At 39.9% G+C, this 26,476-nt stretch overlaps 1 protein-coding gene across 1 annotated transcript in view; it reads left to right on the top strand.

Annotated features, from left to right (window-relative positions):
- The first annotated feature begins 14,903 nt into the window (after window positions 1–14,903).
- The window catches only part of mfhas1 (multifunctional ROCO family signaling regulator 1), a 114,599-nt gene continuing 103,026 nt past the window's right edge, over window positions 14,904–26,476 (top strand). The window contains exon 1 of the mRNA XM_028802602.2: window positions 14,904–18,263. Within this exon, the coding sequence (XP_028658435.1) occupies window positions 15,413–18,263 (2,851 nt within the window). The 5' untranslated portion in view covers window positions 14,904–15,412. The remainder of the gene's footprint in view (window positions 18,264–26,476) is intronic.

Genomic DNA, 26,476 nt, shown 5'->3' with positions numbered 1-26,476 from the left:
TTACACTCAATCCAGGGATTGGTGCCATCTCCCCACAACCCTAAACCAGATAAGTGGGTTCTAAAATGGATGGCTAGTATTGGTTACATTTTTTTTGTTTTTTCAATTGGAGCACACTATTGACTCAGGCAATTTAATATTGTTTTTTATCAGTATGCTGCTGCTGGAGTATGTGAATTTCCCTTTGGGGATTAATAAAGTGTCTATCTATCTATCTATCTATCTATCTATCTATCTATCTATCTATCTATCTATCTATCTATCTATCTATCTATCTATCTAAGAGGTGCTGAGAATTAACTGTTAGACATAAGAACTTAAGTAATTTGACAAAGGAGATCAGACATTCAGTCCATTAAGCTTATTTGTTTAGCTAACAGCCAAGCTGCCCCAATAATGCTGAATAATATCTTTAAACATATGGAACAATGCCAAAATCTTCTGTACATTTTTATTAAGCTTTCAACAATACCTATCATTCTATTCATCTACTCTAGCTGCCAAGACGCTGATAAAACACAAGCTTAGTTCCAAATAAATTATCATAGTACAATTTCCCTGTGGATCATAGCTAGTAAGTTTTTCTTAAAACAAACTGCTAGTGCTCCATAAGGCTGTGTTCTCCCCACCGTATGGTACATTTTGTGAACCAATGAATGCTGGGTTAATAGTGAGTCATCAAATTGTATAAATTTGTATTCTGCTAAATCTCATACTATAAGTATAAAGAATAAGAAAAAGAAAGTGATAGGCTGACATCTTCAAATATTTGGAGATCAAGGTCAAAGAGATTTTCTACAGTAATTTACATCAAAGACTTACTTTCTTACTTAGACGGAATGACCTCAGCGACAGCAGATGTATTTTGCAGATTTTTTTTTCATCTGGCACAGTCTGTGTTTTAAGAAAATACAAGATAAAGATAAGGTTAGATTTAATGTATGATTAAAACATCAAGCACAATGTCTGGGGATAGTTGTACATCAGTGGAACAGATGCAAGCAGACCTCACCCTAAAAAAACTTCTTCAAGTCCTTAATGATCCTGTTCTTTCTTAAACATATAAAACCCCTGCCATCAAGACAGAAAGATATATTATAGCATTCAATGCCATACCATCAGACTGAAAAACAGTGTTCAGCTGCAGACCAATAAACTGATACAATTAGGTATTTCACCTGCGACTGAGGCTCTGTTATGTAAGCACAGGCTCTAGCAATCACTTGCATTACAGACTCAATGTTACTGATCATCCATACCTCAATTATTTATATTGTGTTGTGGTTACTTATTCTGTCTCATACAATATATATATAAAGTATTCACCCCTTAGTAGTTTTCATACTTTTTTTTTATTTTACAACATTGAATCATAGTGGATTTAATGTTTTTTTTGACACTGATCAAAAAATGAGTCTATAATGTCAAAGTGAATAGAAAGCTCAGCAAAGTGATCGAAATGAATCCACCTCAATAAAAGGATAAGTGTCTGCATGTCAGTTTGGTTGCTACGCTTTTATCATTACAAAAGATGGCACATCACAAACATTTTTAGTAATAAAATGCATTGCATTTGACATTCCAATAGAAAGGGCATCACAAACATTAACAGTTTTTACAAATCCCATACTAAAGGCCATATAATAGAGAGATATGCATTGCATTGTGCACTGCAAACATTAACGCTGAGGTCTACAGTACTTTGATTACTTGGATTTTAACCTGTTTTAAACAGGTTCCTCAGCTAGTTCCTAATATAAAACACATGATATAAAACACTGTAAATGTTGTATGTTGATATATGATATTTATTTCTACTTTTAATTTGACACTTTACTCTGTCATTGTTTGATTTAGTAATGTGTGCTTGCTGTGCCTTTGTACCCTGAACTGTATTATCACTGCATACTTCTGCTTCAGTGGGACTAGTAACAAATACTTTTATAGTATCATAAGATGACAATTTATTTAGTTAAGTAAAACATGCATTAGCATTGTGAAAAGCAATAAAGACAGGAATAATAATAATTTGATACAACAGATGATTTATCCCTTTAGTAATCACAGGGCTGTTTAATGAGGAAGGGTTGCTCAGGACAAAATATAACACATACTTTATGGTGTTGTTTTTATCTCAGTGTGTATTTTGTCTTTCTTCATTTTGATTCTTTTTTGACATTTACCTTTAAAACAAATAACTCACTGAATTTCTCAGGCAAAATAAAAGTCACCTTGACCTTTATCTGAATTGCCCTGAATTGATTCGACTCAAAATAGGTGCAGAGTCTTCTTAGTAAATCTTACTCAAATAAATATTTAATTATACATCACTTATAAAAATTACTTAAAAGAATCCATTTGATGTTCTAGACCTACCCCATCCACAATCTACCCAAAAAATAGTTCGTATTTGTCATTTTTGTAGTTAGGTCTTCTATTGCCAGCAGGGGGCTCTATTGGGCTACTTTCATTGTGCGACAGGTAACTGATGGGTGTTGTTACTCTGTTTCACTGTAATGTTTCCTCTCTTTGTATATCATATTTGAACAGTTCCTAATTTGTGTGTGCATTCACTTGAGCACCGACCTGATCTTTTGTATATCTTCAGTACTCTAGAGGAGTTTCCCTTCAGAATTCCAGTAGATATCCCCACATTGCGAAGGTGGTTGGAACATAACAATAACTAAATAAAGGAGATGTGTGTTTTACTAACTTGGCATTTATCAAGTGGAATCAAAACGATTCTATTTTGCGGTGCATTTTTTATGCAGATCTATGTGTAATATATAATTCACTCATTTATTTTGTTCTTCATTTATTCTTTACTAGCCAAGGTACCTACAGGTAATGGAATAATTAAAAAATATTTGACTTCTCTTATCCTAGGTGTACCTTCAGCATGTTTACTTTGTGTTTGCATTTGTGAATGTCTCTTGACCAGCGCCCTCTTCCCATAAAGCCTGCTTGTCAAACTTTGTCATTATTTTCGAGGCGCATTTCTCGTATCCTGTCCGCTTTTATACTTCCCACCTTTGTAGGTGACTCTCTTAGTTTGCCTCCAATGCCTTTACTCCTCCTCGTGCATCTCACACTTCCTCTTTCGTTGTGTCAAACTGACCAATCACACCAAAGCCAAACTGACCAATCAGATTGCTCAGATGGACTGGACACACAGCCCTTAGTGTTTTATTATATAGTAGATTCCAAGACAAATTTGTGATAAACTGGAATATAGAAGACCAAACAATGTTGTTAAGCCAAGCAACAATTTTAAACTCAGAAACAGTCCTATTTTCACAAAAGTCTAAACTTTAATCAAAAATCATAGTCAGGAAAACAAAGCACAACGATATCTGATCTGAAGTAAAAAAATGAAGCAATGCTTAGTTTATAACTGAGCATATAACTCCAGTTCCTAAACGGGTTTACTAATTTCCAGTTTAGAGCCCATTTTAAAATCCTTCTCACATACAAAGTCATGAATGGTTTAGTCCTCACTTTACCTTAAAAATATATTAGCACTATTGTTCCAGGTCATATATTATAATCTTAAAATGCAGGCCTTCTTTATATTCTGAGGGTAACTAAAACTAGTGTAGGAGTCAAAGCCTTTGGCTATAGGGCATCCAAACCATGGAAAAAAATGCTTTATTCATATTTCATTAGGAACTCCAAAGGTGACTGAGTGATCAATAGGAAATACTTGAACGGTGATTGCAAAGATATATGAGATCTGCTAAGTCTTAGCAATTTCCAGAACTATAAGGAGTTGTATCAAGGGCATTTAATACGTAACGAGACCTGGCCTCATAGGCTATTTTCTGTAAAATGTTTGTAGGAATATCATCATAATACAAACTAGAATTTAAAGGTGAGACATAAAAACATTTAAATTTATTTATTTGACTGACACCTTTACCCACGGAAACTTGTGGCATTTATGATACAATTGCTTACATCTCTTTTGGCTTTCCAATTGGAGCAGAGGCAGGTCAAGTGACTTGCTCAGGGTCACACAGTGTCAGAAGCAAGATTTGAACCCACTGCCTCAGGGTTTGAAGTCCAAAGCCTTAACCACCACACCACACCGCTAACAAGAAGTTTTTATGATTGAAGACATTCAACATACAATGCTGAGAGTATTTTAGTTACAAAGCAGCATACCATAACTGGAATGTTTTAATAACTTCATCATTATGGACTAGCCGCCCATTTAAAACAATAGTCATATGTCAATGAGCTTGTGTTACTATTTGGCCCATTTGAATGAGTGTACTCTGATATGAAGTATAAAAAGCAAGCATTAATCCATAGGTATTGGGTTATATGATGAAATGTAAGTTAAATCAAATAGTGAATCAAATGTACAACATCAGCCATCACATTGAACTTAAAAAATCCAAGAAATGACACCATACACTGATAAAAGGTTAGGGTGACTGGTACTTGTAAAATTGTCCCACTGCAGTGAGTGTGCCCTGCTATCGAATGGTGGGCTACTGTACTTTGGGGCTAATAGGTTGACCCTGAACTCTGTATAAGGCAGGTTTGAAAATGGATGAGTGGCAATAAAACAAATGTCCACGGCTATCCACACTTTCATATGTATAGTAATTTTTTTTTAAATAGTCACTTTTAAAAGTAATAGTATTTCCAGTATTGATTATTGATAATTTTGCACATTTGATATTGTTATTTGTTTGCTTGTAAAGTACCTCGTAATGACACTGTTAATGTACTGTTGATCAAGCACTTATGCATTCATGTGCATACAACATATCACTGATTTACTTTTTCATTATACATTGGATAATCATTTTCTTTCATGGGTGGCATGGTGGCATAGTTGTAGCACTTTTGCCTTGCAGTAAGGAAACTTTGGTTTATGTCCCGATGCTCCCTCGGTGAACATTACATGCTCTACCTGAGTTCACATAGGTTTCATCTCACAATCCAAAGACATGCAGATTAGGTGTATTGATGATATTAAATTGGCCCTTGATCTGTGCATTTGTTCACTCTGTGATGCACTGGCACCCTGTGCAGGTGTCATTCCTGCCTTGCACTCAATGATTTCTGTGTTAGGCCCCAGCTGCCCCATAGACCTTGCCCTTGTAAGTTTAATGGCAGTTATTGTAACATGTATTAATTCATCCATTTACTTAACCCACTTATATCAGTCTTAGGCTACCTTGGCTGTACCAGGATGAAGGCAGGGACTAATGCTATCCATCACAGGTCACATTCGTTCATATACTCGCACTGGGCCCATTTAGAGCCACCTATTAACCTTGTGAAAACATCTTTGAGTTATGTGAGGAAGCCAGCATGGCTAATAAAAAAAGAAGCTCTAACCCTTGAGCCATCATGCCACCCACATTATAATGCACACATTTTTTAGAAAAACAAAATAGATGTTTGGATATTTCTAAATTGACAGATTCAGTTCAGACACAGGAAAGATATTGGTTTTAGTTAAAGAAGGACTTTAATTGAAGATGGCAAATCAATGACCTAATTACTCAATCATTCTATTTTAGAAATTTACTTACTTTGCTATGGGTTCAAAGGAGCTGGAGCTTATCCTGGCATCTCAGTATACAAGGCAGGTATTAACTATGGATGTGGTACATTAACTCATATATTATTAGTAGTAAGATTAATAATAGTAGTAGTAGTAGTATGCAAATGTTCACACCCAGAGCAACTCAGAAGAAGATGACATGGCATTTGTTTACAGTGGGACTCAGGCAGGTTAAGTACATTTCTTGGGGTTCACAGAAAAGCAGAACTGGAACTGAACCTTGTGCTTAAAATCAAGTCCCCCAGTGTACACTTAGTCTACAATGCATGAAAAAACACTGTCTAGCAGCAGCATTGTCAGCATTTATATAAAAGTTGTTTTTTACTGGATGTAGTCTTGCTATAATAAACCAACTGAAGATCCCTTTAACCCAACACACCTTGTATTGCATACTTCCAGTCACAATGCAGCATTTGTACTTCCCAGTATACCAGTATAGGGTCATTGACTCTTAAAGCACAGAAAAAAAGAATGGAACAGTATTGATCTGATGTAGACTACTTGAGCATTCCCCACATATTAACTATGACTGGAACAAAATGTGCCCTATTTTAATATTGAAATCTGTCAAGCCGGAAACCAGACTCTCCCAAGCATAACTTAGGAGTATAAAGGTAGTTGCACAGATGAGAAAGCCCTTCCTCTACAAATACAACACAAATAATGAAATAAAGATTAAGAATGGAAATATTTAGACTAACTTTAAATACAATCATGAACAAAGCAACTGAAATCAATGCACTTACTTTGTAAGAGGTAAAAATAGATAAAGGTTAATTTCATACTTAATTCATAAAAAAGTTAACAAGGCAGTTTTTCTTCTGTTCAGTCACCATAAGTTGTACAGTATAATAATATTGCATTAGTCTACATACAGTACTTTCAACGGCAGGTTTTTCTAATGCCAATATATTGATGTTTTTTTTCCAAACCCATGGGAAATCAGAGTTTATTCAAGTAGCACTGGCTCTACAGCAGAAACCAGATCTGGAAGGGGCATTAGTCCCTTAGTCAGCACAAGGTCACACTCAAGCACGCATCCCCATACTGACTGACACCTAGTCAATTCAGAGTTGCCAGTCAACCTTAATGCATATCTTTAGACAAATGCAAAAAACCCTACCTAAATCAACCCAGTTAGAAGTTTAAATGTTGTAAATTAAAATATGTTTATAAGTAAAATACAGTTTTATCTTCTAATTTAGCAAACTCCTAAAAAATCTTGGAAGGCTTTATTATGATTTGTCATTTTAAAACACTTCAGTCATGTCTCCAATTAATTTTTATTTGCTCATACTGAAAAGGTTCATCTCCTTCAATATCTTCTCATAGTTTTATCTCCTAGTCTTAGAATCAGCCTTGTTGTTTTTCATCGGACTTTCTATCGCACTACTGTGTCTTTTTTGTAATATGGAGACAAAAACTGAACACAGTACTCCAGATGAGGCTTCACTAGTGCATTATATAATTTAAACGTAATGTCCCTTGACTTGTACTGCACATATTGTGATATATGGTGTCACACACGCATGTTTAGGGGACAACCAAAGAGCCTGAATAAATGTAGTTCCACGCTGGACCAGGGGGTGGCAAAGTGCGCTAATTCTCTCTCTCTCAATTCCTTACAGACCATTCTTGGGAAATCCCACCCTGTTTTGGGGTAGCCAATGACGTAACTTCTGGTTCCAGTCCTGATGACATCACTTCCCCCGTGAGGGTTTAAAAGCCGCCATCATAAAGATGAGACTCAGTTCTGTTTTGGACTCAGTAGTGTGAACATGTCTTTGTCTTTTGACAGATTTTGCAGCCAGGAAATATTATATGGGTGGCTACCCCAAACCTTCCCAATGTCTCTTGCTTATTCTTGTGATAGTGGCATAGTCGGCAGGAAGGAAGAATTCCCGGATCTGACTTATGAACAGGTGGGAGAATACTGGGGCCGAGTTTCCGGGTGGGAGTTCGTCTGGAAAGAACCGGTGCAGACTCCGCTTCCTTTGTCTAGTTCCGGGCCACATAGAATGCATAGGGAGAGTGTCGAGGGGACACACAGAACTGGGCTGGTCTCTGTGGGGGAAGCGACAGGGACTTATTATTCCCTCTCGGACGAGAGGGTTGTCCTCCCCACCAGGGCCAAGGCCCCAGAGAAGGGTGGGGATTCCCCAGACCAGCAGGTGAGGTTTTTGCAGACCTGGAAACTACATCCCGAGAGATCTACCCAAGAGCAAGTGGATGCTCTTTGGGAAAAGGTGGCAGAGTGGTTGAATCCCTCTGAATGCTCCTCCTTTTAAATAGTAAAAAAGGTGACCATCTTTATTTTTTTGAATAAAATACCTGAGCATTTCACCGAGCCGGTCTGGGGGGAACTCACTAATATGGACGAGCTCATCAGGCTCATAGAAACCACCAGGACAACTTTACAGTCTGGGACAGCAGAATGGTCCTTTAGCGGACGCCATGGAGGTTACGTCCCTGCTAAACTGCTCCCTCGGTACAAGCCGGAGTTTGCACTGGAGTCCCCTAGTTCGCAGGTGCACCGCTCACTTGGGGATGAGGCGGGATGTAAGCAGAGAGGGGGAGTTGGATTGTGTGCACTTTCAAACCCCCTAACAATGCCTCATATGGGAGTGGTAATTGTTAATGGATTCAAAATGGAAGCCCTATTTGACTCCGGCAGCAACATTTCCATTGTTGACTGCGGTTACGTACTGCTGCGATAATAGATAAATGTAAAGACCAGTATAACTTGTGTACACGGAGATATCCGGTACTATAAAACCGCCCGATGTTTCATCAGCAAAAGGAGGACTGGTAAAAAAGATCCCCATAGTGGTCCTCCTGAAGTACCCTTTTGCTGTGATTATAGGGCGGGACTGGCCTAATATTAAAAGCGGTGAAGCACTACTCACTCCCGATACTAATTTGGGCCTAGTAACAGACGGGAATAATGCGTCGCAGGTTGTCTCCACGCCGTGTACTCAGCCGGTGGAGAGCAGAGGTGGATGGGGAGCTTCCCAGTCCGTCACAACCTGTGACGTCAACAGAATGCGCCTCAACGGATCGGGTCGATTCCCTGGCCCTTGAGGTCAGACCAGACCTTCTCTCTGATCTAGGTTTTCAATTTAGACAAGCACCAGCCTCATTAAAAAAGGAAGCAATGGAATGATGACTCCCTGAAGTTTGCAAAGAATGCAGTGGTAATAGTCAACAGCCAATGCACCAATCAGCCCATGCCACAGGGTCCCCACTTTGTCATTGAAAATGATTTGTTATATTGGGTTAATGAACATAAGGGGGAGGTACGGAAGTTGTTGCTGATTCCATGAACCTTCTGGCGGCAGGTTTGTGAGTTAGCATACACCCACCTCCTAGGAGGACACCTGGGCACCGAAAAAACACTGGAGTGAATTAAGCTCTGATTTTATTGGCCTGGAATTAACGAGGAGGTTCACCGCTTTTGTATCTCTTGCCCAGAGTGTCAACTGTGACAAATTCCTAGGAGGGACCGTGCTCCTCTCGTTCCCCTTCCCTTAATCAATGTCCTGTTTGAGAGAATAGGGGTTGATATTGTAGGACCCTTGGACCCCTCAGCCTGAGGACATAAATATATATTAGTCCTCATGGATTATGCAACCGGTCGATATCGTAGGACACTTGGAACCCTCAGCCTGAGGACATAAATATATATTAGTCCTCATGGATTATGCAACCCGATATCCAGAAGCTGTTCTGTTGCGCTCAGCTAATCCAAAACCATTGCACGGGAACTGGTGGGGGTCATTTCGCGAGTTGAACTCCCTAAGCAAGTCCTTACGGACCAAGGGACGCTGTTTACCTTGGAGACGTTCAGGGAGATGGCCAAGTTACTTAAAATAAAGCATCTAAAGACTGCTGTGTTTCATCCTCAAACCGACAGTCTAGTTGAGAGATTTAATCAGATTCTCAAACAGATGCTCCGCAAGGTGGTCAGTGGGGACGGAAGGAACTGGGATCAACTCCTCCCCATCGTGCTCTGTGCCTACAGGGAAGTCCCTCAAGCCTCGATGGGGTTCTCACTGTTTGAATTATTATACAGACGACAACCCCGGGTCATATTGGACATTTTGAAAGAAGGGTGGGAAAGAGAGGCTCTTCCCTCAACTAATATTTTAGAATATATCGCGCAGTTACGTGATAGATTTGGCAAAATTCAACCTATCCCAAAACGTCACATGGAGGAGGCGCAAGCATCACAGGCCCGCTGTTATGACCGTGGCACAATGCTCTGGGAGTTCCAACCGGGGGATCGGGTCATGGTGTTGGTTCCCACCTCCCACTCTAAATTACTTGCTCATTGGCAGGGACCATACGAGGTTAAGGAGAGGAAAGGGCTCATCAACTATTTGGTGAAACAGCCCAATCGTCGGCCGAGTGAGCGGGTATATTATATGAATATGCTGAAACTGTAGAAGGAAAGGGATCCCGATCCCTCCTCCGGCCAGCCCCGCACATTCTTTGCTCAGACCAACACCATTAACTTTGGCTCTAACTTAAACACTCGACAGAGACGAAAGCTCGAAGCAGTTATCTCATCCATCCTGGAGGTGGTAGACGAAAAACCCGGAAGGACCTCTCTGATTGCCCACGACATTGTGACCAAACCCAGGGTTATAGTCCGAGAGTGCCCCTATCATCTTCCTGAGGCAAAGAAGACTGAAGTAGAACTTGAAATCAAGCGCATGCTGGACTTAGGAGTCATAGAAGAGAGTTACAATCCCTGGTCCAGTCCAATAGTCTTTGTTTCTAAGCCCGACGGGAGTTGGACATTTTGAAACGACTTCCGTCGACTTAGTCAGGTTTCCCAATTTGAGGCTTATCCTATGCCTCGAGTGGATGACCTCCTTGGGAGGCTGGGGACAGGTGGAATGCTTGACCACACTTGACATGACCAAGGGGTACTGGCAGGTTCCTTTAACAGACTCTGCAAAGGTCAAGACTGCGTTTAGCTCCCCTAGTGGACAACTGGCAGTATCGTGTCCTTCCATTCGGGTTACATGGGTCTCCTGTGACTTTCCAGCATCTAGTGGACAAACTGTTAGGCCCCCATAACCTGTATAGTGCTGCCTACCTAGATGACATTGTCATCTATTCCAGCACGTGGAAGGAATACCTACAGTATGTCCGAGCGGTATTACGGACACTGGGTGAGGCCGATCTTCAGATCAATCCAAAAAAATGTTTTTTTTTCTGTTGAAGGAAGCCAAAAATTTAGGCTACTTGGTGTGTCGTGGTACTGTGAAGACACAGTGGTCCAAAATAGATGCCATTTTGAAATGGCCCCATCCGCAAACCAAGCAGTGGGTCCAAGCATTTGTTGGCTTAGCTGGGTACTACTGCCGGTTTGTGCCTTGCTTTTCGGAGAGAGCGGCGCCCTTGACTAATTTAACTGAGAAGAGGGCCCCCAACACTGTGGTATGGACTGATGTGACAGAAGCTGCATTCAGTGACTTAAAACGGGCCCTGACATCAGCACCTGTTTTGAAAGCACCTAACTCTGCCCTTCCTTTCACTCTCCAGACGGACACTTTGGACACAGGCCTAGGAGCAGTGCTGAGCCAAAGCGTTGATGGTGCTGAACACCCCGTCATGTTCCTGAGCCGGAAACTGCTGGATCGGGAGATCAGGTATGCGGCGGTGGAAAGAGAGGCTCTTGGAATCAAGTGGGCAATTACACAGTTGAGGTACTACCTTCTGGGTCGGGAGTTTACACTTGTCACGGAGTTTATACTTGTTACGAACCATGCACCTTTACAGTGGATGGCCCTACACTAGGTGGTTCCTTGACCTGCAGCCTTATAAGTTCTCGCTCATTCATCGGAAGGGCACTCTCCACACCAACGCCGATGCTCTCTCTCGCGTTCACAACCTCTTGGTGCAAGGCGCCCGACCCAGTGGGTCTGGGCTGAGGGGTCCTGTCACACACGCGTGTTTAGGGGACAACCAAAGGGCCTGAATAAATGTAGTTCCACGCCGGACCAGGGGGTGGCAAAGTGCACTAATTCTCTCTCTCAATTCCTTGCAGACCATTCTCGGGAAATCCTGTCCTGTTTTGGGGTAACCAATGACGTCACTTCTGGTTCCGGTCCTAATGACAGCACTTACCCCGTGAGGGTTTAAAAGCCGCCATCTTCAAGATGAGACTCAGTTCTGTTTTGGACTCAGTTGTGTGAACATGTCTTTGTCTTTTGACAGATTTTGCAGCCGGGAAATATTATACAGGTGGCTGCCCCAAACCTTCCCAATGTCTCTTAATTAATAATAATTATTTGCATTTATATAGCGCTTTACTCACTACTCAAAGCGCTCAGCAATCGCAGGTTAAGGGCCTTGCTCAAGGGACCAACAGAGCAGAGTCCCTATTGGTATTTATGGGATTCGAACCGGTAACCTTCCGATTGCCAGTGCAGATCCCTAGCCTCAGAGCCTCCACTCCGCTGTTATTCTTGTGACAACAAACATCCTATTAGCTTTCTTATACACTGTCTGAATATGAATTGTGGTGAGGCCATTATGATTCACAGGTGTTTCTCATAAGGTGTACTTTCAAGTTTCAGAACTCCCATTGTGTATTCAAATCTAACATTTTTACTTCTTACATGTAATACTTTATATTTACTTACATTAAATTTTTCATCTATCGAAAATTGATAATAAGCTTCAATGCTTCAAAATCTCTCAATTACAACTTAGCTGATTCTAAATTATCTACCTGGTATCACCTGCAAACTTAATAAACTTAGGAATTGTATTCTTATCCAAATTGTTTATTTATATTAACAACAGAAGCAGCCCCAGCTCTGGCTCCTGAGGGACACCACTTTTAACATCACCTGACAAAGTTCCTCTGACCTTTACTCTTTGCTTTCTGTGTTTGGACCACCTACAGACTGTGCTCTGAATTCCCACTTCTTTTAATTTGATCAGTAAATTTTCATGTGGCACTTTATCAAAAATGTTCTGTAAATCAAGCTAAAAATATCATATCCACCTCCCTTATTGTATACTTTTGTTGCTTCCTCATAGAATTCCAGCATAACAGTGAAACATAACCTTCCTTGTCTGAATGCATGGTGAGTATTACCTAATACTCCTGTTTTAATACTTTAAGCAGAAGGAGGTTAAGAGGAGATATGATTAAAGTTTTTAAAAATTATGAAGGGAATTAGTCCAGTGGATCAAGACTAAAATTTTTTTAAAACTTTAAAATGAGTACTTCAAGAACACGGGGGCACAGTTGGAATCTTGTTAAGGAGAAATTTCACACAAACATTGTGAAGTTTCCTTCACACAGAGAAACATAGACACATACAATAAACTACCAAGTACTGTGGTAGACAGTGGGACTTTATGGACCTTCAAAACCAGACTTGATGTTATTTTGGAAGAATTACATGGATAGAACTGACAAGCATAGTTGGGCTGAATGGCCCGTTCATGTCCAGATTGTTCTAATGTTCTAGACAAGTGCTGCTCAACATTTTCCCTGATAATTCCTTCATGTGTTTTTTTTTGTTTTCTATGTTAATGCACTAAATTAAGATCTGTTCTGGTTTTCTTTCTTTTTTAAATAGAACACCTTAAACAGTTTTATATAAAACTCCTTTAAATTCCCCAATTGCTGAAACTGCTTACCTGAATTTAGGGTTGCAGGGAGTTGGACACGAGTAGCACTGGGAACAAACTGGGAACACACTCACACAATTTAGAGTTGCCGGTTGAGTTAATAAACACACATCTTTAGGACAGTGGAGGAAAACTGGAGAACCAGAAGAAAAACCCACAAGTACATGAAGAGAACATGTCAACTCAGGCTAGACAGTGACCAGATCCAGATTTCAATAATGTCTCCAAGAAGTACAAGGCAGCAGTGATTACCACCATGGCACCTTAATTTCAATGCAATGTTTATAAAGCTCACTTCTATAAAGTCATCTAAAGTATTGCACAGATCTATAATATGCTGTGAATTTAAGGACAGATAAAATAACAGGCTGGCACTGTGGTTCATAAGAACAGTGGTGAATCAATCCAAAGTTTGAATGTCTTACCCAGTTACTGTCTGTGTAAAGTATGCATGTTTCATCTGTGTCTGTGGAAGTGTTTCGACAGGTATTTCATTTCTTTCCTTGGTAAATGTTAAATTAACCGTGTGCACGAATGAGTGAGTCCTGCAATGGACTGGTGCCTTGTCTTGCCTTGCTCGGAATGCTATAGTCACCAAAGAGCCTGATTTAAATTAACTTGGTTTGAAAATGTTTTTAATCGATAAACACGATTCTTTCTGTATTCTTTTCAATCTTCAATGCACTAAACTGTACTTTGCGTCTTCCTTTTATATATCCATCCATTTCTTGATTATGAAACCCACAAATCCAGTTCAGAGTCAGTGTTCAGGTTCATTACCAAAGTTCACTGCGTTCGAAAAACTTCTGAACTGTTTTACACATTCGCAGCGTACGGCTAGAACTGAAACCAAATTACGGGCGGTATTCTACTTAGGTCGAAACGGTAATATTCGATCAAATGAGAGTGTCTGCAGGCAATTACTAGTACGCTAAAAAAAAGTACCGGACTGATAAAACATACATCGTCGCGATACACTGATAATCGATCCAAGTGCGGGTGTTGGGTGCGCTTTTTTTCCTTATTAAGATGTTTAAAGAAGTACCGAGTATTGGCCCGCTTTAAGCACTGCGGCATCGACTACCCCATTTTCCTTCAGGCGTCAATTCAGTAACCACTACTGTCCAATCATTTACATCTCGCTATTTGCGAGCTTCTTTCCTGGTTCATTCCCTCGCCTTTCCGATTTAACTTTTCTTTGGAAGTACCGTGCGTCAATTGTTTGATGATGACTCTGACCACGGTATTAAATTCCGCAACTTGACTTTTGCTCTTACTTGCAGAAGAGCCAATGAAAAGCAGACTTGGCCGGATGTGTTATGTCCAATCGGAATGTACTTATTTATCGACGGTGTAACACTAAACATTAGGAAGACAGCATTTTTGTAAAACCCCCACCACGGCTCGATGACGTGCTTAGAAAGGAGGGACTGCAGTGCAGCTCTGGTAAGTACTTGGGTATTTGAGCGCAAGAGTTCTTGAACACCGCCCTTGCTGGTGACGTACAGGTGCGCTGTAGGGTCTTCAGCTAGTCATGCGCCTGGGGGGCGGTGCGACCGTTATTAACTCCACCTTCTTTTTCGACGCAATACGAAAGAGGATGTGATTTTGAAGATTATTGGAACAGGGGTTAAGTGGGCGTTGCGATAGTGATGACTCCACCACTAAACGTTGACGTGCCGGGGAAGGAGGGTGTGCACCGCGGCTTCAGAGGTAGCTGGCTGCACAGAAAGGCGAGGAGTGCAGCTCTGCCGGGCGGGGCGAGTGTTTCGGTCGCTGGCGGCTCGGACTTCAGCGGCGCGTGAATGGCGTGTTCTCGGAGGAGTCGTCTACGCTCCACATCGGCTCACCGCTTGCACGTAGCGTTACAACTAGCTGCACGAAAACGCGTTTGATGGGAGCGGCTGTGCTTTCTTTCCTCAAAACGGTGGCGCAGAGATCGAAGATGCGAAAAATCCCTACTGTACATCTCCTTCATGTGAGTGACTTGGTGATTTGAACGGGCAAGGAAAAAATGCAGCAAGAATCGCTGTCTGTGTTTGCCTTTCCGATATTTGGGATACAGCAGATCATACTAATTATGAAGGAGACAGCAGTGATGCCCATGCTGCCTGGGTAGTAAATCCTGCTTCTCTCAATGAAAACAAAGAGGAGGGGTCTGGCTGAGCCATGGCCGAAAAGGAGAACAATCTGAAAACAGCCAGGTTATGGAGAGATGCTGCCTTGCGCTCCAGGAAACTAAGAAGCAACTTACGCCATCTCACCCTCAGCACCAATAGTAATCAGAAGATTGTTCTGCCAGAGAACATCAGTGAGATAGAGGCGCTTAACCTGGGCAACAACTCCTTGCTGGAGCTGCCAGATGGCTTGGGGGCTGCCCTCACCAACCTGCGCATTCTTGTGCTTAGGAGGAACAAATTTACCAGCCCTCCTCCTGCTGTCTTTGAACTGGGATATTTATCTGAGCTGGACATAAGTCATAATAGTCTCACCAGCTTTTCTGAGGATATTGTATGTTTAAAGAGCCTGAAGAAATTGTGCATCAGCCACAACAAACTGAAGGCCTTGCCGACCCATATAGGAGCACTGCAGAATCTGGAAGAGCTGGATGTCAGTTTTAATGAGCTGTGTCAACTTCCTTCATCTTTCCAAGAACTCCAGAAGCTTAGGACACTGGATGTTGATCACAACAGACTGTCTCAGTTTCCCCCTGAGATCCTAAAACTTGGCGACGTTGAAGAGTTGGATTTTTCTGGCAATAAAATTGATTGTTTGCCTGGTGGAATTTCTCAATTACAGTCACTCAAGATCTTGTGGTTAAGTAGCACCAAAATCTCTGAGTTACCTCAGAGCTTTTGTGCGCTGAAAAATCTGGAAAGCCTCATGCTGGATAACAATTCTTTGAATTCTTTACCCCAGCCCTTTGGTCAATTGAAAAAGCTAAAAATGCTTAATATTTCCTCTAACATTTTTGAGCAGTTCCCACTAGTTGTCCTGGAGATTGTGGGTCTTGAGGAGCTATATCTAAGCAGAAACAGGCTGACTTTTGTTCCTGATGAGATATGCCTCCTTGGCAACCTTGCAAACCTGTGGCTGGACAATAACAAAATAACTTACCTTCCTGACTCTATTGTGGAGTTGGATAAGCTAGAAGAACTGGTCTTACAGGGTAACCAAATCGCCATCCTTCCTGATAATTTTGGGAAGCTCTCTCGGGTTAACATTTGGAAAATTAAGGACAATCCATTAATACAACCTCCTTACGAGGTGTGTATGAAAGGTATTCCTTATATTGCTGCCTATCAAAAAGAACTGGCCCATTCCCAACCGGCTGTAAAGCCACGATTGAAATTGGTTCTAATGGGGTTAAAGAATGCTGGAAAGAGTTGGCTGAGACACTGTCTCATTAGTAGTAAAACGAAGGATATTCTTTCAGTGCCTGGAAACAAAGGCATTGATTTGGCAACATGGATGGCTGATGTTGAACGGAGTCTTACCTTCATTGTGTATGATCTCTCTGGTGATCAAAGCTATGACCTTATTAAACCATTTTTCCTTTCACCTGGTGCTTTGTACATATTGGTTGTAAATTTAAAGGACTATATGCCCAGATATTTTTATACTTATGTAGGTTACTTCCTGCACCTGCTCAGTGCCAAGGTCCCACATGGTGTAGCCTGCATCGTGGGGACCCACACAGATTTATGCGATGAACTAGAAGTAGAAGAAAAATGTCTAGACATCCACCGCCAGATAGCTTTCCAGGAGAAAAGAGATGTGGAATTCTTACAAGGCCTGGTGCAAAATGTAGATCAAGCTCTTGGGCAGGATTATGACATTAGAGCCTCCAATCCTCATGCCTTGTTTTATGGTGTCTCAGACAAAAACTTGCGACGTAAAAAGTCTCAGCTGCAGTACCTCCTTAATAATCGGCTTCAAATCCTCTCCCCGGTCTTGTGTGTCAGTTGTGTTAGGGACCTAAGGAATATCCAACATCTAAAGGAAAAGCTTATGTCTGTAGCTGAGCACCGTGAGATTTTTCCTAACCTTCATCGCATACTGCCAAAATCTTGGCAAATGCTAGAGGAGCTACACTGTAAGCCCAAGGAACTATGGCTCTCTTGGTGGGATTCAGCTCGTCTTGGATTGCAAGCAGGGCTAACTGAGGACCGTCTGCAAAGTGCACTCTCGTATCTGCATGAGAGTGGCAAGCTGCTCTACTTTGAGGACAGCTCTACTCTCAAGGAGTACGTCTTCCACAATCTGACCAAGCTAATTGACATACTCAACATTTTCTTCCAACGGGATGCCACTGTTTTGCTGCAGAAGTTGCAGAATGATGCTGATGCAGACCACCTATGGGCAACACAGCTAAATCATTATGTGGAAGGCTTCCTTCTGCATGGCATCTTGCCCTCTAATGTTATTCGGTTACTTTTGAAGCCGCATATCAAGACCCAGCAAGATCTTTACCTCATACTTGAGCTGCTGGAGAAAATGGGCCTCTGCTACTGCATTAATAAGCCAAAATTAAAGCCTCTGAATGGTGCCACTGTCTGGTATAAATTCCCTTGTTATGTCAAAAATGAGGTACCCCATGCTGAGGCTTGGATCAATGGTGGCTCCACCCTTTTGGGCCAGCTGTTTTCTGTTGAGCAGCTCCAGATTGAGTACAGCTTTCCATTGTTTTTTCCCCCTGGTCTGTTTGCCAGGTACAGTGTACAGATCAATGCCCATGTGGTGCAGAGATCAGATGGCCGGTATCAGATCTTTGCATATAGGGGCAAAGTTCCTGTGGTGGTTAGCTACCGGCCATCACAGGGTGGCCTGCAGGCAGGCACTTTGTCCATCACTAGCCATGCTTCACTGCCAAATATATGGACTGCCTGGCAGGCTGTGACTCCACTGGTGGAAGAACTGAATGTCCTTCTTCAAGAATGGCCAGGGTTGTACTACACGGTTCATGTCCTCTGTTCCAAGTGCCTTAAAAGAGGGTCGCCTAACCCACACACCTTTCCAGGTAAGTGCATAATGGAATAAGAAATATGATACTGGCATTTTTATGTAATGATGAGTAAGGATAATGCAGTCATTTGTAAAGGAGGGATTTGAATGTTGTGACATTTACATTTACATCATTTAGCAGACGCTCTTATCCAGAGCGATTTACAACAGTGTTTGTTAGTTTTTTTTTTTTTCGCATACCCCTTGGGGTCAGAGCGCAGGGTCAGCCATTGTACAGTGCCCCCTGGAGCAATTACAGGTTAAGGGCCTTGCTCAAGGGCCCAGCAGAGTAGGATCTCTTTGGCACTGACGGGGATTCGAACCGGCAACCTTCGGGATACCAGCGCAGATCCTTAGCCTCAGAGCCACCACTCCGCCCCCGTGACAACACAACATGGAGAATTTTTAGTCATGTGTTATTTGTAGCTGTTCATCTATCCATTTGTTACAAATTCTTCAAAAATTACAGTCAAATGCTTGAAGTTTAAGGTGGAAATTGGGAAGATTACAATTTGTTGACAATGGTGTGAGACAAGAAATTTGACATGGATGTAAGCAAGCCACCTTAAATGCATACTAGAAGTAGCATCCAAGTTTTCAAGTTTAAGGCTTTTACTTTGCTTTTATTTTTATAATCTTTAAAAGGCAGGTTATTCCTTGAGCCCTGGTAAACACTCCAGAAGTATGTATCATATCTTATGAGAATGTTGTTAGTTTTACTGAATAAAAAAAAAAATTAAATAAGTTTACAGGTCAATGTAAGGGTGAGCCTGTATATAAATGTTAAAGCTGTGCTGTCCTGACAAGCTGATTGATGACCTTAGTAAATGTATTTGTACAGTGTTGATAAAATTAATGCAGATAGTTAAAAGAAGGTTACATAGTCAAGTAAATTTTGCCATGGCCTTTCTTGAGCTGTCACATCTGCCCCCTTTTTCTGTCCTGCAGTGATATTGTAAGTCTGCCTTTTAACTTGCTTGTCCTTTCCCTGCACAGAAAGATAGCATAATCAGATTAACATGGCTTTGACTTTTGTACTGTCAGAGTAAAGCTCTTAAGGTAATACTTAGCTATAGCTCTATTAACAGCTGCTTAGGTTGTGTGTATGTGGGTGGGTAGCAAAAGAGTGCCATTGTCTGGGTATTATGAAATTATTCTCATGACCTGTGTTTCATTCTCCTCTTCTCTTTCATGGTGGGGAGAGGGGGGCGAGACGGATGTAGTATAGAATTATTAATACCCAGGGGTGTTTCTGAATGGTAGATTGGATTGGGTGGATAACAGACCTGCTCTATGAAAAGGCACAGAGCAGACTCAAGAAAAAATTTGATGTGAATTATTTGTTGGTGCTGCTGCATTCGGTGTAGAGGGAGAACCATTCAGTATATCTTTATAATCATTCATCTTTGTTTTGTACATATTATACAATTTTTATCTTTATGAAACATTTTATATGGTGATGACTTTCCTCGAGATCTTTTTGAAATACAGAGCTATAGTACATTTGATCACATGTGTTTTGTACAGTTAGATTAGTAGCAGAGTAAATGTTACAATTAGGGTGATATACCTTGCCAACATTTGGTTTATCATCCAGAGGCTTAACTATTAGGCCACATTGCCTAATCTTACATGTTCTGTGAACTGTTTTTTTATCGACAGCAGAGAGTATGACATTGTTGTAATGTTTTTTAGTAAATTAAAACTAGATAGATAGATAGATAGACACTTTATTAATAGGTATACTGTTTCTGGTTTACTTACACTAATGAATTCCTGCATACATTCCAAACACCTTCACACATGTTACTTTCAATTTCAACTCATTTGCTCAGTTGTTTTAAGGAAAAGGTGGTACTTTACTGCAGGGTTTAAATGTTTATTAACAAAGATAAATATTACACAGTTGTTTGTATACAGTAAGCAAGGTATGGAAAAATATGCTGCCATATCATACATCAGAATTTTGTGCTGAAAAACAGATTGATTCAATGCTATTGAGGTAGGTATTGTAATACAGATTGGTCTTGCTGCTTTAATGTGACTCACAAAATGGCCTCTGCCCAGTACTGGTCCTTCGAGTGTAATTTTAGTGTGTTGATAAATGCTACTGTGGATCTTTCAGATAGGAGTGGTCTGGAAAATACAAAAATGAACCTAAAACATGAAATATGTTGTTCCTTTCTTTTATTTCCTTGTAACATTTTATCCATTATCCCACTATTTCATCATTAGAGAAAGCTTGCCCAGGTGGTAGGAGGATGACATTCTATTTTAAAACATCATCCTGTATGGACTAACTAATTAATTTATATGACCCTCTGTGATACTCAACTGGATATGGGGCTTAGAAAATGAATGACTGGATAATTTAATGTGACCTTTGAACCAATGTCCAGGAAATTCAAGCAGGAACATGCAAAGAATGTGAACATTTTACTGTGACTGGTACTTTAGGTTAAAATTCTGAATATTAAATGGGTAACACATATTTTGAATAGTTTTGTGCCTTATTATTTCAGTTTGTCACTTGTAAATGTGCTTAAATGCCCCAATGCCTATCTTCTGAGAAAAGCTGTGGAGGAGAATAAATGAAATTGAATAATTTGTGGATGGTTAGGAGTCAAACGCCAGCCAGGTCTCTGTGTGTTTAGATGTTTGTGAATTTTTTCCCTCTATACTCAATTCTCAGTACTGGCCCCATGTTACCCTGCATTAGAATCAATGGGTTAAGAAAATGAATGAATAATTCATCTTGGTATCTTGCAGCTGGAAGTAATAGAAGCAGTAATATTAAGTAAGCTAGATAGAGAGAAATGGGACAAAGTTTCCTGGTTGTACTGAATTGAGCTCTTATGCTGTGTCTTTTCTTACTGGGCTGGATGCAAAAATAAATACAGAGGTTTAATGACAAAGATAATTGTACCTTTTTTTCTATCAGAGCACAATATATCCACTTATCTTGATGTCTAGTTATTTGTAAGTAGTTATGGAGATCCAGGTTATTTACTTTTTTTTTTTTCTTTTTTTTTTAAGACATCACCTTGTTTTTTTAAATGTAGCTTTTATGTACTCTTTTTTGTTCTTTTGTGTCACTTTCTTGATGATGCCTTCATGTTGCATTGTGGATGCTTTCCATTTTCTGCAGTGACATTTGTGCATGCACTAACTGATGAAATGCATAGAGGTTAGCGGTGCAATTACTTTTGGTCATAACTGTACTAAAATATAATAAATACAATTTTTGTTTAAGGAGGCCCAATTTGACAATTTATCAGTCAAATGTACGACTTCTGATTTAACCCCATTACAGCTTGTCATAGCTTTGTTTTGTGTTCAAAGTTATGCTGCACAAGAATTAACAATGTTCACATGTATCCACAGATGTCCATCTATGGGTATATTATGACACATCTATTAATCTATCTCTCAGTGACTAAATGCTAATTTTGAACTTTGCACACACAGCCCTGGAGAACTATTGTGTTTCCTCAGACATGCACTTCTTTTTCTTTCACAAAGTGAAATTCAGCTGCAGATAATGCTTAGACCAGCACCTCACTTGGTCAAAGGTCAAGCTGCACAACCAAGCTCATGTTGTGAAAGAAATTTTTCTAACATGCTGTCAGTGATCACTTTTTGGTTTGAAATTTGCAACAAGACATTGCCATTATGACTAAATTTAGCTGTTTCAGACAGAATTTACTTTGTATAGCACCTTTGCATAGTGAGCAATGTTAGTAAATTCACTGCTGACTGTAAAAAGATAAGCAGTACACAGTAAAAGAAATAAAGAAATGTCTACAATATGATTATAATTGATCTGGGTGAGTACACTTTGCAGTATGCTGTTCAGCAGTATCACATCTCATCTAATTTTTTTTTTTACTGCTTTGTCCTGATGTCGATCTCGATGGTAACCTCCCATTCCAGGGCAACAGTTTCCAGCTGAGAGAGAGACGGAGAATCCCTCCAGCAAGTCCCAGGGGCCCTCTCAGAAGGCAATGCCCTGTACACTTCTATTGACAGCACAAAGGGTAGCTTCACTACATGCCCTATTAAGCTCCTTAGCCTAATAGGGAGAGTGAGCCTCTCCAATAATATTGGTATCCTTAGTAAATAAAAGAATGGCTGTTAAAACATGCCTATTGTTAATCTTATTGATGTTTCATTCAAAATGTTATGAAAAAGCTAACCTTAAAGTAAAAAAATTGAAATGGGAAAAATTCTTATCATAAAACAAATATTTTTCTCAAATATATGTGTGCCACAGTTAATGACTTTATGCAGCCTACCCTTTGCCAATATAACAGCTCTGAATCTTCTCCTCTAATGCTTAATAAGGTTGAAGAACATACAGTTAGGTCCATAAATATTTGGACAGAGACAACTTTTTTCTAATTTTGGTTCTGTATATTACCACAATGAATTTGAAATGAAACAACTTGGTTGCAGTTGAAGTGCAGACTTTCAGCTTTAATTCAGTGGGGTGAACAAAACGATTGCATAAAAATGTGAGGCATCTAAAGCATTTTTTTAACAGAATCCCTTCATTTCAGGGGCTCAAAAGTAACTGGACAAATTAAATAACTGGAAATAAAATGTTCATTTCTAATACTTGGTTGAAAACCCTTTGCTGGCAGTGACAGCCTGAAGTCTTGAACTCATGGACATCACCAGATGCTGGGTTTCCTCCTTTTTAATGCCCTGCCAGGCCTTTACTGCAGCGGCTTTCAGTTGCTGTTTGTTTGTGGACCTTTCTGTCTGAAGTTTAGTCTTCAACAAGTGAAATGCATGCTCAATTGGGTTAAGATCAGGTGACTGACTTGGCCATTCAAGAATTTTCCACTTCTTTGCTTTAATAAACTCCTGGGTTGCTTTGGCTGTATGTTTTGGGTCATTGTCCATCTGTATCATGAAACGCCGCCCAATCAATTTGACTGCATTTAGTTGGATTTGAGCAGACAGTATGTCTCTGAACACTTCAGAATTCATTCGGCTGCTTCTGTCCTGTGTCACATCATCAATAAACACTAGTGTCCCAGTGCCACTGGCAGCCATGCACGCCCAAGCCATCACATTGCCTCCACCGTGTTTTACAGATGATGTGGTATGCTTTGGATAATGAGCTGTCCAGGTCTTTTTGTGTTGCTCAGTTCACCAGTGCTTGCTTTCTTTCTCAGGATGTACCAAACTGTAAATTTTTCCACTCATAAAATTGTAGCAATTTCTCGGATGGGTTTTTTCTGTTTTCGCAGCTTAAGGATGGCTTCTTTCACCTGCATGGAGAGTTCCTTTGACCGCATGTTGTCTGTTCACAGCAAAATCTTCCACATGCAAGCACCACACCTCAAATCAACTCCAGGCCTTTTATCTGCTTAATTGATAATGACATAACGACGGACTTGTCCACTCCTGCCCATGAAATTACTTTTGAGCCCCTGAAATGAAGGGATTGTGTTAAAAATGCTTTAGTTGCATCACATTTTTATGCAATCGTTTTGTTCACTTTTGAGCCCCTGAAATGAAGGGATTGTGTTAAAAATGCTTTAGTTGCATCATATTTTTATGCAATCGTTTTGTTCACCCCACTGAATTAAAGCTGAAAGTCTGCACTTCAACTGCATCTGAGTTGTTTCATTTAAAATTCATTGTGGTAATGTACAGAACCAAAATTAGAAAAAGTTTGTCTCTGTCCAAATATTTATGGACCTAACTGTATGGCAAGGATTCTGAGATCCTTCCTGCATATAGAACCTCTCTCTAGATATTTCAGATTTCAAGGTCCATGCTTGTTGACTCTCCTCTTCAACTTATCCTACAGGTTTTCAATGGGGTTTAGATGGCAAAACCTTGCGTTTATGGTCACTGAACCATTTTTGTGCTTTGGACCATTGTCTTCAAAGAGGATCCAACTATGGATCACTTTAAGCTTCCTCATAGAGGGACTCAGGTTTTGATTTAATGTCTGCTTTTACTTGAGGTTCATATACCCTAACAAGTTGTCAATGACTTTTGGAAGGAAAACAGCCACACAACATTAAAGATGTATCACAACACTTTACAGTGGGGATGAGGTAATTTTCTTTATGCTTATCATTTCCTCTACTCCACCCCTGGTGTTTGTTCCTAAAAAGCTCGATATTTTTGTCGCATCTGGCCATGGAGCTCTTTCCCATTGCAAGTTCCAGTAATGTTTCGCAAACTGTAATGCAGCGTTTCTCAACCTTTAAGTATTTGCGACCTGAGTTTTCATAACAATTTTAATCGCGCCCCCCCTAAGGTTTTTTTGAAAGGAGCCCACTAATGCCAATTTGTTTTTTTAATTAATGATAAATTAAACAGACAGATGCATATTTTATTATACCTACGTAACTTTTATCTACATTTGTCTAACTCTATATTTATTTTCTAGTATCAGAATGTAGTTTAAGTTAATTTGTTTTGGTTTCAATAGATGTATTTTCCATATTTTCGATTCTTGTTTTCTTTTTTTTCACATCTTCGCACCCCCCTAGGGGGGCCTGCCCCACAGTTTGAGAACCACTGCTGTAATGTGTAAATATGTTATCGGATGACAGCAGATGATTTTTTTTCTAGTAACCCTCACAAACAACTTGTGGATGTGTTTGTGGTGTCTGAACATAGTTCGGGAGACCTTCTGACACCAAGATCCAACTAACATCTATAATTCTCAAGCTGTGATCTTTGAAGATTTTTTGGCCACTCAAATCATCTTCCTTGCTGTGCATACAGTCAGTATAGAGACTTATCCTCTTCATAATATCTCCATTTGCTTTAAACTTCTGAACTAATGCCATGATAGTGGAAATGGACATTTTTAACCATTTACCAATTTACTAATTGCATTTCAAGATTTGTGTATCTCGAGAACCTTTTCTCAAACATCATTACTGTGTTCTTGGGTGTTTCCCATTGCCATGTAAAACTAAGGGAATCTGGACTTTATGTTTATATGAGGAACTGAAATAGGACATTATGGCTGACCAGTTAAGTATTCTCACATACTGAGATGAATTTGAAAATGTAAAATATGAAAAGGAATATACTTGTTACATTTTTTACTCATATGACTTTGTAGGGATACTAATAATTGGGGCATATTTGAGAAAAAATTATTTTTTTCCTTTGAATTATTTTCCTTCAGTTAAAACTTGGATTTGTGCTAATATTTTGAATGAAAGACCAAGAGATTAAACAATAAAGACGTTTTTTACAACCCATTTTTCTTTTATTTACCATGGGTGCCAATATTACTGGAGGGTCTGGTGAACTATGGAAAAGCTGAATATGAATTAGTTGTTGTTCTCTTATGTGCAACTGAGACATGAATCAAAACATTTTTAATGACTGTTCTAAATTTTTTATAATGTTTAAAGTTACATTTTTGGGGGTGCGAATGTCAGATTTTTATTATAGCTACCAGTACTGCTGGACATTACCCTAACTAACTCAAATACTTCCAGATTTATGCCCTGTTCTTTTTACTTCCTTTTTTTATTTATAAAAATGTATGTGGAAAGTGGCAAAATATTGCTGCCACACAGCTTGATCTTGGATTTAATTCCTGGTTTTTAAGTGCAGTCTGCATGCTCACCAGGACCAGGATAGTTTGCCCTGCTGTCATTCTGACAGGCAGCCTGGCCTCTGCTTTAAATTGCTATCTTATACAGGTTTGGGTCTTATATTATAACTTGTTATTATTACTAATGATAGTTAGAGTGAGGCCTTTGATTAAAGGGGACTTAAAACATTTGAGATAGAGTTGGTTACATTTCTTTTGTTTTTCCAGTTGGAATACAGGCAGGTCAAATGACTTACTCAGGGTCACATAGTGTCAGAAGCGGAATTTGAACCCACAACCTCAGGGTTTGAAGTCCAAAGATTTAACCACTTGGCTAAACACTTGTAAATGTTTGAGAAAGGGTTTTGTTCTCCACAAAACTCAATGTGTTTTTAAGACCAATTTCTATCTTTTTTTTTTTTTTTTTAGTGAAGCTAACTTATAATTTTAACAAAATCAACTTTCATGTAAAATGTATCTAATCAATATAAGCCAGGACAGCTAATTTGAATTCAATGCTAAGTTGTTATTTTTCCTTGCAGTGCTATATAACCGCAGTTGTTGACTGTGCCCAAGTGGTGCAAAAAATTGCAGCAACAATACAGGGCAGGGTAGAATGACAGAGCATGCACAAGTTTTAGATA

Source organism: Erpetoichthys calabaricus, chromosome 5, assembly GCF_900747795.2.
Source record: "Erpetoichthys calabaricus chromosome 5, fErpCal1.3, whole genome shotgun sequence".
In the NCBI taxonomy this organism is placed as follows: Eukaryota; Metazoa; Chordata; class Cladistia; order Polypteriformes; family Polypteridae; genus Erpetoichthys; species Erpetoichthys calabaricus.
Note: the sequence above shows the minus strand (reverse complement) of the source record. Positions and strands in the feature narration are given on the sequence as shown.